A 17,076-nucleotide genomic window follows, 5' to 3' on the forward strand; every position below is an offset into this window, starting at 1 on the left:
ATTCATCAAGGATTCTTTCTTTTTAAAAAGGATTTTTTCTTTTTCAAATCATCTATTGTACTTGGAAAGTTGGAAATGATAAATTTTGTTTGATCCGACGCCACGCATCATTGTGTACACTGCGATGTTTATAGTTCTTCTGTTGGGTATCCCCAAGATCCCAAAGAGAAGAATTCCAAGAATTCCAAAAATTTGCGCCATCGAGCGCTTTTTCATTTGACCACTCCATGTCGGTCGATACGTGCGTCGCCGGTGAGCTCATATTGCACACTGGACAAACGGTAGTGTGGCCGCATACGCAATAATTACGGCGGTAATCTTCTTTGATGTGCGAAAGAATACCGCCACCGGAGCTATTGCCTACCGCCATTTGTCATATTGATTGGCATTGTAGAATTATGGCCATAAGTCGTGGTTACACCTAGGTGTTGTTAAAGTTGTGGCAATAATTATTGGCATATCACGGTAGTGTGGCCGTAGTATAAAAGATATAAGCTGATTTACAATCCATACTAATCCATGTTTTGTTAGCAAAGTAAAGAAACAGTTACATATTCAAAAATTCACATTTAATAATAAGATACTTACCGTTGAACGCGACGCTGCGCACTATTTTTTTCTCAAAATCCCGCGCGTTTAAGCTCTTTCGTTTAATAGCCAAAATTAAATATTTTTTTTAAATAGGATAGGCGATGCGCAGGCTTTTTTTGAATATGTGTGCATGTCTCTTATACATTGAGGTATTATAGGAAATTTTTCTTAGTACAATTTTACTTAAAGTATACTTATTTTCGTGAATTTTCTAAAAGATATCCGCAAAATGGACGCGAATAGGCATGTGGACGCGAACAGGCGCAATGACCCTATCTTCACTTTGTGGTTTACGACATTAAAATGCATTCCTCTGGAAATATCATTAAAGAGCTATTTATGTATGTAACTAAAAAAATATGTGTGCTGGATAAAATATTATGATAACGTAAAGCTTCAATTAAAAATCGCATCATATTTAATGAAAATATTATCTATTGGGTATGTTTTTTGCGAGATAATAGAGCTACTAGGTATAAAACTACAAAGTTGATAAACGTAACCGTATCTTCGTGCGATTTATTTGCCTATTTAAAATATTTACTATTCTGTACAATAGATAATTTATTCATACAAAACAAACATGAGTATTCAAATGCAAAAAAAACTCATAACTAGATAAATAATTGATTCAAATCGTACAATGCTGGAGCTTTAATAAATTCTTAAAAATACTTACACGTGATCGTTCAAATACCAAATCAAAACTACGTGAAGGCCGAAATGATAAATGTAAAAATACACACGAGTTAAATTGTTAAGCGCGTTTGTGACGTCCGATTTATGCCGCGGTTGGATCAACACTGGCCTCTGATAAATATTTCATAAATTTATAAACACAGGAGCTGGTTGTTTGGCCATGGTGGCCGAACGTTTGGAGGCGCGAGGAGGCTCGTCGACACACCCGCAGGAATTATATGGAGCTGTGTTTTAGTCATACTATTAAAGCCCTTCTGGAAGTTTCTGTCTTGTATTTACAGTTATGGCTCTCTCTCTACTGCAAGACTGCTTCAAACTACAATTTGAACATTTTTCAAAAAATAACATATAAGTAACACCTCTCATCTTTTTTTCTAGACTAGTGCTGGTTCTATAATAGTTTTTAACCGACTTCAAAAAAAAGGAGGAGGTTATCAATTCGGCCGGTATATTTTTTTTTTTTTTTTTTTTTTTATGTATGTACACCGATTACTCCCAGGTTTCTGAACCGATTTACGTGATTCTTTTTTTGTTCGATGCGGGATGGTGTCGAATTGGTCCCATAAAAATTTTATTCGGATAGGCCCAGTAGTTTTTATTTTATGAGCATTTTTGTCTGTAGGTATTTGTAAATTTTGCAAGTGCAAGTTTGAAGTCGGTTGTTTTTAACGCAGTTATCACTTGTTGCATTGTAAACTGCATGTCAAACAATACTTTTGTAGAGTATAGCATCGTACCAAAACATTGAATACATATTTGGATATCCATGTATTTGAGCTCATACATTTATGGCATTTTATATCCTTGAATTAGATTCATTTAAGATTTCAATTTTACGCGTAAATACTGTGATCGTTGTCAAAATGCAATAACAAATTCTAAATTAAAAATTGTTCGATATTCGATGTTGCTCTACATTTCTAGAATGTACCCAATTAAACAATTATTAAAATTGAATAAGTAGTATTTTCAGAAAATATATATTTTTTAATTTACTATAGATTAGTTAGCAGCTCTATATCATAGAGTTCAATCTATAGGCGATATGATTGTAAAATTAACCATAAAGGTGCTTTTCCACCAATTATGTGTGAGGATTTGTTTGTAAATAATCAAAAGTATCGTCGAAGTAAAATCATTCCTTCGAACGTATTAGTTCAGGATACATCGCCCATTTTTGCAAGTGACTACTATCAAGCTAATTTTCCGTTTGTAGCTTTATTTTGATGAGACGCCCAATAATTTCGTGTACGAAACTCTCGATTGTGGTAGCTAACAGAGATAACAAGGATAAAATTTTTTGATTTGATGGTTCTCAAATATTTATTACCCGATTTTTTTTTTTGTTCAATCTCAAGATAATTATCTAAATTATTCGAAAAAATATTTGTGCTACAAAATCTATGGTTTGTTCAAAGAGTCCCCCTTTCCAAAGTGTATCGATAACGAAGTCATCATAAATACTAACTAACAAGCTGATTTTTTTGTTTTCACTTAACTAGTTAAGGTTTATATAATTCAACAGACATATTGTCCTACAAATTGCGTAATAAATATTTGGAACCATCAAATCAAAAAATTTTATCCTTGTTATCTCTGTTAGCTACCACAATCGAGAGTTTCGTACACGAAATTATTGGGCGTCTCATCAAAATAAAGCTACTTACGGAAAATCAGCTTGATAGTAGTCACTTGCAAAAATGGGCGATGGATCCTGAACTATATAAAAAAGCAGCGATTTTTATTTCATAAAAAAAAAACAATAAAATGAAAAAAAGTTGGCGCGTAACGAAAAATGTCACGCGTAACGAAAAAATGTTACACTAAATTTTTTTCCAACCCCGATAAAGAAGTTTCACTTCAATAATGTGATATTTTTATAAAATTACTAGGTTTCCGCCCGCGGCTTTGCCCGCGCAGTCAAAGAAAAACCCGCATAGTTCCCGTTCCCGTGGGATTTCCGGGATTGCGTCATTTTCCCGGGATAAAAAGTAGCCTGTGTCCTTTCTCGGGTATCAAAATATCTCCATACCAAATTTCATGAAAATTGGTTCAGTAGTTTAAGCGTGATTGAGTAACAGACAGACAGACAGACAGAGTTACTTTCGCATTTATAATATTAAAAGGGAAAAAAATGAAATTAAATCGTATCTATAAAACTATAAGCCCTCATTATCTTTACGCATTTACCTATCAAAAAATTTCTAAGCTTATCACTGTTCTAATACTTTGATTAAATTTGTTTCTTATCATAGGTAACTAATGTATAATCCATACTAATATTATAAATGCGAAAGTAACTCTGTCTGTCTGTCTGTTACTCAATCACGCCTACACTACTGAACCAATTTTCATGAAATTTGGTATGAAGATATTTTGATACCCGAGAAAGGACATAGGCTACTTTTTATCCCGGGAAAATGATGCAATCCCGGAAATCACACTGGAACGGGAACTATGCGGGTTTTTCTTTGACTGCGCGGGCGAAGCCGCGGGCGGAAACCTAGTTTATTATAAATGCGAAAGTAACTCTGTCTATCTGTCTCTTGTTCACGCGCCTCTACCACCGAATCGATTTGGATAAAATTTGGTACAGAGATAACTTGAGAGAGGACACAGGATATCTTGTCATGTCATTTTAATAAAAGCAATCAAGAAGCTTATATAATACATAATATATGTATCACTAAATACAGTGAAATATACAGTAGAATGAATCGTAAGTGTCAACTGGTCGTGTTCTGATTACATTCAGTGTAAAAATAGCAAATATTCTATTATTGAATATACTGTATCAAGCCAGCAATACACAGCCGGAATGCCTTTCTGAATTCAGAAAGAGCTGATAAGCGTACATATCGCTGTGAAAAATTAGTGTATGTGGGAAACAAATGAAAAAGTTTAGGAAGAAATTTTATGTACTTTCTGAAACCATATTCTTTATTAAGTTTCTGAATTTAGAAAGACGTTCCGGCTGTGTGAAACCGGCATAAAAGAAAGAAGTGACAGACGTCATATTATGTATTATGTATATGCAAACTTTTCCTTTTTAATTACGTAGGTAAGTAGGATAAATATTAAGGAGTAAATAAGGATGAAATAAAACGCATATATTCAAACATTGTGCATTTATTATCACTAATGAGAAATTAAAATTATCACAATATCAGGCACTTGACATTTAAAACCTATTCTTTATACATTATGCATGCAAAATATTTATAATTTTAATTGAATACGTTTCCACCAGTGACAGCAACGTACTATAGCACATCTCTGGTGAAAAAGCACCCTTAATGTGGAGTGTAGAGGCGACATATTTTAACAAAACTACATCTGTAGACATATTATGATGTTCATGAATTGAAAAGTCATGTACCTAATAATTATTAATAAAAATTTGCAAACAAAATCCACAGTATTTTTTTTATCATCTACAACCCCCTTATACATATTAGTACAACTTCTTTATAAAAAGTGAAGGTCCCATGTCCCCTAGTGGGGTAAGGGGCAGATGCATTATACATCTGTTTCACTGATCGATTTTCTTTAGGGACAAGTAGGTGATCCGCCTTCTGTGTCCTACCAGACCCTGACATTTTTTTTTCTTCGTCTCCACCGGGAATCGAGCCCAGGACCCATCGGTACTACGCTCGCGCGTCAACCACTGCACCAAGGAGGCGGTCAACACCTTCTTTATACTAATATGTTTATTTTTGAAGTGAAACTTCTTTAGGCGCGTTGAGAGTAAAATTTCAAGGTCGCGTCATGGCAATACCGTCACGTCTTAGGATAAGGCGACGATTTTGGTATCTATGAATCTTGCCAAAGAAGTTTCACTTCTGACAAAGGTGCTCGATACACGTTCTTTTTTAAAGTTTTATATATTCATGGGTATTATCGAATATCTATATTTATAAAAGAAAAATAATGTTACCGCTACACTCCATTTTTTGTGATTTTAACGATTTGAAGTGATGATGAATGACACAAAACAAAAAAAAACCTTTTGCTTTTGAAAATTTCTTGTGAACGTGATTTAATTTAAACAAGTGTATTAAAATAATAAAAGAAATAAAATTTCATTTACACAATAATTGGATACATAAAAGAATAAAAATTCATAATATATTATATATCAAGACATAATATCTTTGAAAGGGTGCTTTTCCACCATTAATGTGCGAGGATACAATTAACACATTTCTCGCTACACATCATCGCACATTGGTGGAAAAACACCATTACTTCTTGGAATACACATATTACTTCTGTAATCTAACAAATTAAGGCCGGTTGCAGAGCTTCACCGACCATCAGTGCGTACGTCAGTCGCGCTTGTCACATGTATGGAAATACGCGTGCGTATGGTCGGTCTAGCTATGAACGGTTTTATGAATTTCCATCCATATGACAAGCGCGACTGACGTACGCACTGATGGTCGGTGAAGCTCTGCAACCGGCCTAAAACAACACAAAAAAAAATTAGGCTTACATTGTGATACACCATATTTTATAATTTTTTTATCGGAAGCTTATTTTGTTCGTTTCTTTTACCGTTAAAACACGCTATCTGCATTCTAAAGATGATACATGATTATTCGTAAAATTAATAAACGCCCTGTTAACCCATTGAGCCCCGAGCGGCCCAATGAGACCACGACACAATAGATTTTCTTTTTTGTCTGTGATTCTGGGGGCTAAGGATATATTGATGATTTTCATGATCTTTATATAAAATTTTTTAATGATCTTTAAAATATACATATAAATGATTAAAAACTTTTGTTTGTGATAAAATAACTGTTTTAAATACGCCTCGAGGAACATTAACTGACTGAACAGAAATTTGTATGTAGTTAAGAAAATAACAACGTTTACCATTTTGATTTTTCATCACATTACGTTGTGAATAATTTGCAAAGTATTTATAATATTAAGCGTTAAGATATTTATATATTCCAAATACTCTCGTACCATTATTATTTAAACAAAAACTGCAGTTAAATTATGTCAGTCTTATACTTTACAAAAATATTATAATTGTGATGTCAAATACTGATATATGATTTTAGTACACGCATATACCCGCATATACCATTTTTTTATATAAAACAATACGAACACACCAAATATCCAAATAAATGTTTATCGTTTTTATGTAGGGTTGCCATGGAAATAACTAGCTGTATACCGCGGTTTCTCTCGCAAATATATAATTTGAAATTACATAATTTACAGCAAGATGAAGATCTATCGGAAATATTAAAATGAATATTCAAAACGACCGTTGTTTGGACATTTATTATCCCTATCTTGATAAGCCGATCAGGCATGGCAAGCCTTGAAACAAAAAATAGAAAAGAAACATAATTTTTAAAATTGATTTGTTAATTTTCCGTATTCAGCTTTTACGATTCAAGTAAAATAGCCGGTGCCTAAATTTCATAATTAATAACGTTTTCTACAATACAAATATATAGTTTTATAAAAAAATGTAGAAATGAAAGGAACAATACATTATGAGGTAATAGTTGCACACAATTAAAATAAAATAATGATTTACATCACTTATAAATGAAATTAAAATATCTTAAAACTAAATTTTGATACATAGCTTACGGCCGCTCCAGTAACCTGTAAAATAAGATCAAATATAAATAAAAAATGATAATATAGTAATGTTTAACAAAATTAATAAATATTAATACAATTTAACAGGGATGGTCTAAGATCCCACCGCAGGATAAGTGCGTTCATAGTTTTTTTGATGAAACCAAAATTTTATGTATATTTATAATTAGGAGAATGTACATCGACTAGATTTCCAGTCAAAATCTGGCCGCAAGCATTTTTAATGCGGAGCGGAGCAATGCGGGTAAAACCGCAGGGCACAGCTAGTATCTAATCCATACTAATATTATAAATGCGAAAGTAACTCCGTCTGTCTGTCTGTTACTCAATCACCCCTTAACTACTGAACCAATTTGCATGAAATTTGGTAAAGATATATTTTGATACCCGAGAAAGGACATAGGATAGGTTTTATCCCAGAAATCCCACAGGAACGGGAACTATACGGGTTTTTCTATGGAAAGCTAGTTGAATATAATCTCACCTAACTTGCACCCTCCCGATCTTGGTATCAGGGCTGTCCCTGGCGGGTGGGGGGAGGTCCACACACGAGCTCTTGAGGTGCATCGATAGTAACCCCTTGGCGACGAAGCCGCGCCCGCAGACCCCGCATTTGTAAGGCCGAGCGCCACTGTGGTACCTGGAAAATAATCATTAAAAAAAAAGTCTTTTACCGAGTACTGTATGCGTTAAGAGAACAATAATGATGAAAAAATGCTGGTATAATTGTGCTGCATTTCATTTTTACGCGTCAAAAATGAAATACAGAAAATGATGTGTCATCATTTTAAAAAAGATCCCATAGGAGGATCATACATGGACGGATGTTTTTGAAAAAAGCGACACATAAAATCTATACTAATATTATAAAGCTGAAGAGTTTGCTTGTTTGTTTGTTTGAACGCGCTATTCTCGGGAGCTACTGGTCCGATTTGAAAAATTCTTTCGGTGTAAGATAGCCCATTTATCGAGACAATATTCTCTATATTTATTTTTTGTTCTTTTTGTCTATCTGTCCCTCACCTCTCATGTATAACAAGTGTGGATCTCTGCGAGAAGGCTTTGCCGCAGTGTGAGCACACGTGCGGCTTCTCACCCGAGTGGACGCGCTCGTGCAACGTCAGGTTGCACTTTTTCACGAAGCCCTTGCCGCATGTCCTGTAACATAATTGATTAAATATAAATAAAAGTTATTTGAAAAAAATGCGTTTTTAACCGACTTCAAAAAAAAAGGAGGAGGTTATCAATTCGGCCGGTATGTTTCTTTTATGTATGTACACCGATTACTCCGAGGTTTCTGAACCGATTTACGTGATTCTTTTTTTGTTCGATGCGGGATGGTGTCGAATTGGTCCCATAAAAATTTAATTCGGATAGGCACAGCTGTTTTTATTTTATGAGCATTTTTGTCTGTATTTGTAAATGTTTGCACTTGCAAGTTTGAAGTCGGTTGTTTTTAACGCAGTTATCACTTGTATTCGTTAATTTAGGGGAAATTTTTCAATTGTGATAACTTGTCCATCGAATAAAGTTATACAATAAAAGTGTAATTTGCGATATATCAAAAATCGGGAAACTAATATCGTAAATGCCTGAAATGTATATGCGTAGAAAAAATTGTAACCAAGCGTTAAAAAAACAAGCTTTTGATTATTATTATTAATTCATACGTCACATGTACGTTATAACTAACTCACTTTGAAATTTGGTGTATCTAAAACACCTGCACATTGAGCTCGTAATCAATGAGTATTAATTTAGACTTATCTGTACGTAATAACTTACTCACTTGCCATTGAGATATACATATGTAGACGACACCGCCTACATCACTTATGTTCCGCTCACCATAAGCCATATGGCTTAACTGCACGCTCATTGTTTATTTGTTTTAAAGTGAAACTCATCAAATATGCCTTCGTGTGTGTTACGATATTGCACAAATAATACGGAAAAGTGCCAAGGAATAACTTTCATCGGTAAGTACCTAATTAGATAATAATTTTTAAAACTTAGTTAGAGCAAAAAAATGGCGCACAGATTTTGTTCGTGGTGTCACCTCCATACGTAGTAATATTATCTCAATGTCACTTGCACACATTGCCTCCACGTTCGCAGTTTGAACTGCCTGTACACAACACACACACTCACTTGCACACGTTGACTTGTATCCCTCCCACTTGTACACCGCCACTCACTTGCACACGTTGCCTTGTATCCACCTTCGCAGTTTGAACTGCCTGTACACAACACACACACTCACTTGCACACGTTGACTTGTATCCCTCCCACTTGTACACCCGCCACTCACTTGCACACGTTGCCTTGTATCCACCTTCGCAGTTTGAACTGCCTGTACACAACACACACACTCACTTGCACACGTTGACTTGTATCCCTCCCACTTGTACACCGCCACTCACTTGCACACGTTGCCTTGTATCCACCTTCGCAGTTTGAACTGCCTGTACACAACACACACACTCACTTGCACACGTTGGGCTTGTAGCCGGTGTGTATGCGCACGTGGAACTTGAGATGCTCGCGTGAAGACAACACTTTCCCGCAAACGCTGCACAAGTGCGTCCGTTCCCCGCTATGTGCTCGCAGGTGACGACGCAACGAGTTCAAGTGCGCGAACTGACGTGCGCAGACTGCGCAGCGGAGCGCTAGGGCTCTGCTGGCGGACTCTGGGTGCGCGCTGCTGCGGTGCGCTAGGAGGCACCTGTCGGCAAGAGATGTGACAATGAGACTATATATAGGCATACTAGGTTTCCGCCCGCGGCTTCACCCGCGCAGTCAAAGAAAAACCCGCATAGTTCCCTTCCCGGGATATCTGGGATTGCGTCATTTTCCCGGGATGAAAAGTAGTCTATGTCCTTTCTCGGGTATCAAAATATCTCCATGCCAAATTTCATGAAAATTGGTTCAGTAGCTTAGGCGTGATTGAGTAACAGACAGACAGAGTTACTTTCGCATTTATAATATTAGTATGGATTATTATATATTGTTTTTATTATGAAGTTAAATTAAATTTATCCTATGGAGTATCTTGGTAAATATTAAAAATATGTAATGACAATTCAAAGCTGAAGTCTAATTGAAGAAATAAATGTTTGAGTTTGAGTTTTGAGTTACGCTTAATTGCTTCTCACGACGCAATTTAGGCCATTTACAAAGCTATGTGAACTTGGCACCCGACATTTTTATAATATCTCCTTGTATGCCATGTTTGAGCAAATAAGGAATTATGAATTATGACGAGGTCAGGCCTTGCCACGTTACGGCGAAAGACGCGGTTTCGAATCCAGACTCACTATAATTTTTTTTTTCTTTAAAAAATCATAATCATCAATAATTTTCATTGACTTAAATACCCTATTTAATCTTACCGCATATAAACGAATCCTTCGGGACACAAATCGCACACGAACCGCTTCGCGGGAGCACTCGGAGCTTTCGTACCATCCACAGAATCATACTGCATCTTATGAGCTAGACCTGAAATTTTACACGATTCCAAATAATATTTTTGTACATACAAATAAAAACAAGGTCGCTTTTTCTCTCCCTATGTATACTTAAATGTTTAAAACTACGCAACTGAGTTTGATAGGGTTTTTTAATAGATAGAGCGATAGAAGTTTATGTGTATAATTTAATAGATTTAAGACACAGCGAGCGAAGCCGCGGACGGAAAGTAAGTATAGAATATATTGCAAAAAGGCATGGACAAAAATTTTTTAATGGTTAATCTATTAAAAATTAGGTAGCCTTTCATGGAACTTTAATCTAGGATCTATCGTAATTAATTCCAAATCAGTGCCGTGGTTTATCCGTAAAAGTGCAACAGACGCTTTCGCATTTATAATAATAAATAAATATTTCAGGACAATTTTCACACACAGTACGATCTGATCCCATACTAACTACTAAGCTTTCACTTGTGTTATGGAAACCAGATGGCTGATAAACATACATAATATATAATCTTATATATAAAAATGAATCGCAAAATGTGTTGGTAAGCGCATAACTCGAGAACGGCTGAACCGATTTCGATAATTCTTTTTTTATTATATTCCTTGAAGTACGAGGATGGATCTTATGTAGAGAAAACGTAAACATGTACCACGGGCGAAGTCGGGGCGGACCGCTAGTGTTAAATAAATATATCTTTCTCTGTGTCTGGGTGTTAATTATATAGATAACTAGCTTTCCACCCGCGACTTCGCCCGCGCAGTCAAAAAAAAACCCGCATAGTTCCCGTTCCCGTTGGATTTCCGGGATTGCCTCATTTTCCCGGGATAAAAAGTAGCCTAAGTATGTCCTTTCTCGGGTATCAAAATAGCTCTATACCAAATTGCATGCAAATTGGTTCAGGAGTTAAGGCGTGATTGAGTAACAGACAGACAGACAGAGTTACTTTCGCATTTATAATATAAGTATGGATTAACACTCAGACACAGAGCAAACATCTATGTTCATCATACAAATATTTGCCCTGGATGGGAATCGAACCCACGACCTCTGGCTTGGATGGCAGGACCACTTACTAACCAAGCCAACTTGTCCAGTCAAATTATTGGAAAATATTTGTTTTTGTTGAACCTTACCATGTTTAAGTATGCTGTGGTGATCCCTAAACGTTTTCTCGCAGAGGGAGCACCTGTAGGGCCTCCTGTCCCTCTCCCAGTGGCCCTGCCAGTGAGTCTCCCATATTTTGGGGTCTGTTATTATCTGTAAATCATATTGGTAACAATTTTATTTATATTTCAGCGTGGTTAGATTAAGGGTATCATTTAAGCTATCACCAATTTAATTAGTTTTGTGTTTCTTAAATAATAGGGTTTGTCCTCAAAATAGTAGATCTGTCACCAAAATGTAGTCACCAAACAATGCAAAATCAGTTCCACAATAAATCACCTAAAATCCTGAGATATAAGGTCTAGTACCATATAAATGTTTTTGTATGTATTATAATAGGTGTGTCCTAATAAGTATTTAAGCAAAATAATTTAAAGAGATCACCAATAAATCATATTATGTTACTAAAAGTTAAAATAATCAATATTTATTCTTAAAAATAATAACCATTGAATAATCAGCTCTGGTTTAATAGCTGACAAATGGTTAGCATAATTGTATATAAAACACTTAATTAAAGTTAAAATAATCAATATTTATTGTTAAAAAACAATAATCACTGAATAATCAGCGCTGGTTTGGATTTCGAAGGGCGCCCCCTTTTTCTTTTCTGGCCGATAAGCACATTTTTTGCTTCTGGTGGGGGTTGGCCAGCTTTAAGCGTATGGCTAATCCGTTAATATGTTTGCACATGTCAATTTTTAAAGCGCGCCAATTTGTCTCCGCCTCTTTGATCATTTTTTCATTAAAATTATAAATTGATGTATTAAATTGATAACGAATACTATTAATTTATTATCTGAACGAAATAAAATGTTACTACTGTATAGGTGACAAAATATCAAATAAAAAGGAATCGCAGTTAGGGATCGATAATCGATTTATTTGATGACAGATCTACCATTCTGAGCACAGAGCTATTATTTAAGTAACAAAACTGTTATTATAAGAACGAAGTTTATATTCATGTAATGCAATATAATTTTATTGGTTATCGATCTCTTATTTTACACATATATTAACATTAATTTGATAATTCATACCTGGGAACAATTTTTGTTTATCTGAGAACGAAAATATTTCGTGGTGATAGATCTATTTATTAGGTGATACAACTTGATGACAAAAATAAATTTTGGTGATAGAAAATATAGTTCCCTTAGATTAATAACCTACTCGATTAGGTATGGAAGTATCAAGTTTTAGATATTTGACATAAAAATACTCTTTTAAATTTTGCATATATAATATGTAGATATACATTTTTAATAATGTCTATGTCATAAATAATTTAACTCACTGGAATATTGATTATTGGTATGATCACACAAAGGTGTTTGACTAACATGTAGGCCTTCAAGTTTGTGATATTTCTAAATACAAATATTATTTCGTTTGTTAGTCTGTTTGAAAGCGCTAAATTTATACAATAATTTTGTTGTTAGATACCCCATTTATCGAGGAAGGCTATAGGCTATTTATCATCACGCTAAGACCCACAGGGGCGGAGGAATGTAGGGAAACCGCGGAGCACAGCTAGTAATCATATAAAAGCTTTATGGAATTATCCTACTACCACATTTTTATCCAATTCAAATAACTTTTGCAAACACATAAAACTGTATCTCTTTATTAATGCCCCAGCCCCCGGAATCACAGATACAATAGAAAATCTATTGTGTCGTGGTCTCATCGGGCCGCTCGGTGGTCAATGGGTTAAAGTTGAATATAAGGTAGAAATAAAAGAGTTATTATAACTAAAAACATACCTTCTGACATCTCAAACACCGTTGTGGTGACTGTTCAGGGAATGGAGGTGCGGGAGGTGGATCTAATTTTTCCGCTTTACTTGCATGTTCTCTGTAAATATTTAAGTTTACGATAAGTAAGTATATAAATATAATAATCATAATCTATACATATAATAAATCTGTAGAAGGGTCAATTCTGTACATTGAAAATATTGAAAAAATAAATAGCAGGGGATGTTACTGGATCGATACCAAACCCAAATATGTGATTAAAAAAATTTTTGTCTGTCTGTCTGTATGTTCAGGCATCACGTGAAAACTAACGGTTCGATTTCGATGAAACTTGGTATAATTATACCTTATTATCCTGGGCATAAAATAGGATACTTTTTATCCCGGAAGAATACGTAGAAAAAAAGTAAATCTTAATTTTTCCGCGCGGACGGAAGCATTAAGAAGCTAGTATGTAATACATTTCTTTATATAAGCAAGAGAGACTCACTTGTTAGTCACATGACTTAAAAGCGTATGATAGAAAATACAATTTAATAATATTGTATGACTTACAAAATATAACAACTTACATCCTAAATCTGCAATAGAAAGGCTTACTATCAAAAGAGAACATGGAGGCAGGGGCTTAATAGATATCCGACATCACTGGAAGAAACAAATATCCCAACTAAAAATATTTTTCCAATCTAAATCCCGCACCAGTAGCATACACCAGACCATTCTCCAACACGATCATAAATACACACCACTTAACTTAATTGAAAACACAGATATCTATAATATAAAAATGAATCGCAAAATATGTTGGTAAGCGCATAACTCGAGAACGGCTGAACCGATATCGTTAATTCTTTTTTATTATATTCCTTGAAGTACGAGGATGGTTCTTATGTAGAGAAAACGTAAATATGTACCACGGGCGAAGCCGAGGCGGACTGCTAGTACCAAATATAGATGCAGATCCTACTAAAGGAAAAATCGAAGATTGGCGAAAGAAAGTCTTACATGGACGACACCCTCATGACCTGGCACAACCACACTATAATAGCATCAAATAAATGGCTTAAAATAGGTAATCTTTTCCCGGAAACCGAAGGATTCATGATAGCAATTCAGAACCAGATAACCAACACAAGAAATTACCGAAAATATATCATCAAAGACCCTACAATAGCAAATGATAAATGCCGCAAATGCAACACTCAATCAGATACCATACAGCACATTACGGGAGCATGCACAACACTAACATAAACAGACTACACTCACAGACATAATCAGGTAAGCAATATCATTCATCAAAAACTTGCAATCAAATACAAACTCATACACAACACAAACACACCATACTACAAATACACACCAGAAACTGTCCTAGAAAATGATCATTATAAACTATATTACGACCGCCCCATACTTACAGATAGGACAATTCATTTTAACAGACCGGATATAACTTTACAAGACAAAAGAAATAAAACAACTTACCTCATCGATATAGCAGTTCCAAATACGCATAATATACAAAAAACAATATCTGAAAAAATTAATAAATATAATGATCTAAAAGAAGAAGTTGTACGAATTTGGAGACAAGTAAAGTATACATTGTACCAATAGTTCTTTCTACTACCGGTGTTATTCCCAAACATTTAAAACAAAGTCTAAAACAAGTTCATCTAGAAGAAACCGTATTTATTCAACTACAAAAAGCAGTAATACTTAACACATGCAGAATAGTAAGAAGATTCCTCCAAATAGAAGAAAATGACAATACTTGACAGACAGACAAATACATAAATTACAAATGCTGCATTTACTTGGTTTCCGCCCATAAATGTGGCTGCTACCAGCATTTATGCTGAGATATAAATACGCAAAAAAAATATGTATGAAACTAAAGAGTTTGTTCATTTCCTTGAATATGTATGTAAATATCAGGAACTACTGGCCTGATATGAAAAGTTATTTCAGTCTAAGATTGGACCATTTATCTAGGAAGACCACCTACCTAGGAAGGCTGTGTATTGTGTAAGCTATAATTTGAATATTGACAAAACTAATGAGTTAGTATGAAACTAAAATAAATGAATTGAAACTAGATGGCATTATCAGTAATATTAAGGAATATTAAATTATTCAATAATATAAAAATTAGCTTTTTTAACTACTTAGTACTATAAAAAATTATTTCACATACTCACTTATAATGTTGTAGCATAATAGGCCGCGTCAAGCACTTAGTGAAACATATACAGCAGTAAAAAACTTCAGCTTCCTCCTTACTCTCTAAGTAAAAATCGTCCTCTGATTCCTCTTTAACTATATCCAAGTTAACTTCCTCATGTTTTATATTATTGTCTATTAATTCTGACGCTAAATTCTGATCATTAGAAAGATCGTCTTTTCGTTTACGATCTTGCTTTTTAGTTTGTACATGTCCATTTTTCTCGTCTTTCCTTTTGTGTTTTTTGTTCTTTTTTATGTTAATGAGGAGATAATCATCACTATCATCTGATATATGATCTGGTACATAGTCGTTGTCTGGGTAATCATTTTCTTCCTTTATTGGAGAAGGCGACCTGTCTGGTTCGTTTTTAACTTTAACTTCAAAGTCTTCTGTTTGTGTTGACTCATCTATGTATTGACTGTATGCTGCTTGGTCCCTTTTTGGTGTGTTAGATGTTATGGTAACCGTTAAATCTGATGAAATTAGTTTACGTAATCTGAAATGTTACAACATTTCATTTAATAAAGGATACTTGCCATTTAGCATGCCAAAAAAAAAACGAAAGAATATTTTCTTTCACTGAGAATAATAGTATAATAGATGAAATAAAAGCCATTTCATAGCCAGATTAGAGCCCAAGTATAGATGTATAATTAATAATGTGTCCTCTAAAAAAACTACAAGTTTAGCATGGTGTTTAGTTTAGTACATTGTTTCATTCAATTTATCTCTGCTGAATCTCAATGCAAGTCAATCATTAATATTCACAAGCTCCTACAATATTATATTGTGTTATTTTATGACTAAGAATTTATAAGAATATGGAAATAAATACCTGGTTTCGACTTCAATTGTTTCATTGCAAAATTGATAAAAATCGTTCACTTTGCAACTACACTTATCACATATTTTCTTAGGAAGGCGATCGTTTTTAAAAACCTGTCGGAATCACACAAGAAAAAACATATATTTTTTCATAAGACACGCACAAAACGGCAACCTAATAAAAAAATTCAATTAAATAGAATATAAATTGATTGTATACCTTTATCGGCAGATATAATGACATCTTTAAATATAACGCTTTCTCTTCGTCAAAAATGTAATTGTTCACAAATTTTGTAGAAGAACATAGGCGACATATGTCTTCCATTTCGAATACAAATAATAATCATGAATTTTTATAGAATTACCTATTTAAAAATTGTAATGTTTATACAGTTCCAAAGTTTTCGATGGAAAAATGACAGATGTTCTGTGGTTCAGCCATTTGTCAAATATTGAACAGAAGTGCCAAATGCTGGTGTTGCCAGTGTTCATAAACAACCAAAAGCATTTTGGAGGACCTAATTTGTTATGAAAATGTTATAGTTATGTACATATTTTAGCAGACAAAAGGGGTGGGCGGAGAAGGCAGGCGCGGACGAGCCTCTGCGCCAAACTTTTGATTAATGAACAGATCGTTGAAAAGTTTACTTAGGTACTTGAGCTAAATTACAAATATTCAAA

General features: G+C 34.4%; 2 protein-coding genes across 3 annotated transcripts in view; both read right to left on the reverse strand.

The window, feature by feature from the left end:
- The window catches only part of LOC123703521 (hexokinase-1-like), a 60,840-nt gene extending 59,431 nt beyond the window's left edge, over positions 1-1,409 (reverse strand). Inside the window, exon 1 of the mRNA XM_045651560.1 lies at positions 1,271-1,409. The gene's annotated coding sequence lies outside the window, so the exon portion shown is untranslated. The remainder of the gene's footprint in view (positions 1-1,270) is intronic.
- A 4,599-nt stretch (positions 1,410-6,008) lies between these two features.
- Positions 6,009-16,828, reverse strand: LOC123703556 (zinc finger protein 239-like). Of its 2 annotated transcripts, XM_045651623.1 has the most exons (10): positions 16,613-16,828; positions 16,403-16,506; positions 15,542-16,063; positions 13,341-13,431; positions 11,541-11,664; positions 10,317-10,425; positions 9,413-9,649; positions 7,948-8,082; positions 7,409-7,564; positions 6,009-6,927 (listed from the first exon to the last, which is right to left on the reverse strand). In XM_045651623.1, the coding sequence occupies exons 1-10, from the start codon at positions 16,718-16,720 to the stop codon at positions 6,909-6,911; spliced, it is 1,605 nt and encodes a 534-aa protein (XP_045507579.1). In that variant the 5' UTR covers positions 16,721-16,828; the 3' UTR covers positions 6,009-6,908. The 2 variants fall into 2 exon arrangements, with proteins under 2 accessions (XP_045507579.1, XP_045507580.1); XM_045651624.1 differs by lacking the exons at positions 7,409-7,564; positions 7,948-8,082.
- Positions 16,829-17,076: the final 248 nt, after the last annotated feature.

This window comes from Colias croceus, chromosome 26 (genome assembly GCF_905220415.1).
Source record: "Colias croceus chromosome 26, ilColCroc2.1".
Taxonomy (NCBI): domain Eukaryota; kingdom Metazoa; phylum Arthropoda; class Insecta; order Lepidoptera; family Pieridae; genus Colias; species Colias croceus.

Excerpts from the sequence above, each read along its gene's own strand:
- LOC123703556 (XM_045651623.1), bottom strand. The coding sequence starts at position 16,720 with ATGGAAGACATATGTCGCCTATGTTCTTCTACAAAATTTGTGAACAAT. Across the intron at positions 13,432-15,541 it reads ATTATGCTACAACATTATAA|AGAACATGCAAGTAAAGCGG; the intron begins GTGAGTATGTGA and ends AAATATTTACAG. Across the intron at positions 10,426-11,540 it reads CCACAGCATACTTAAACATG|GTCTAGCTCATAAGATGCAG; the intron begins GTAAGGTTCAAC and ends GTAAAATTTCAG.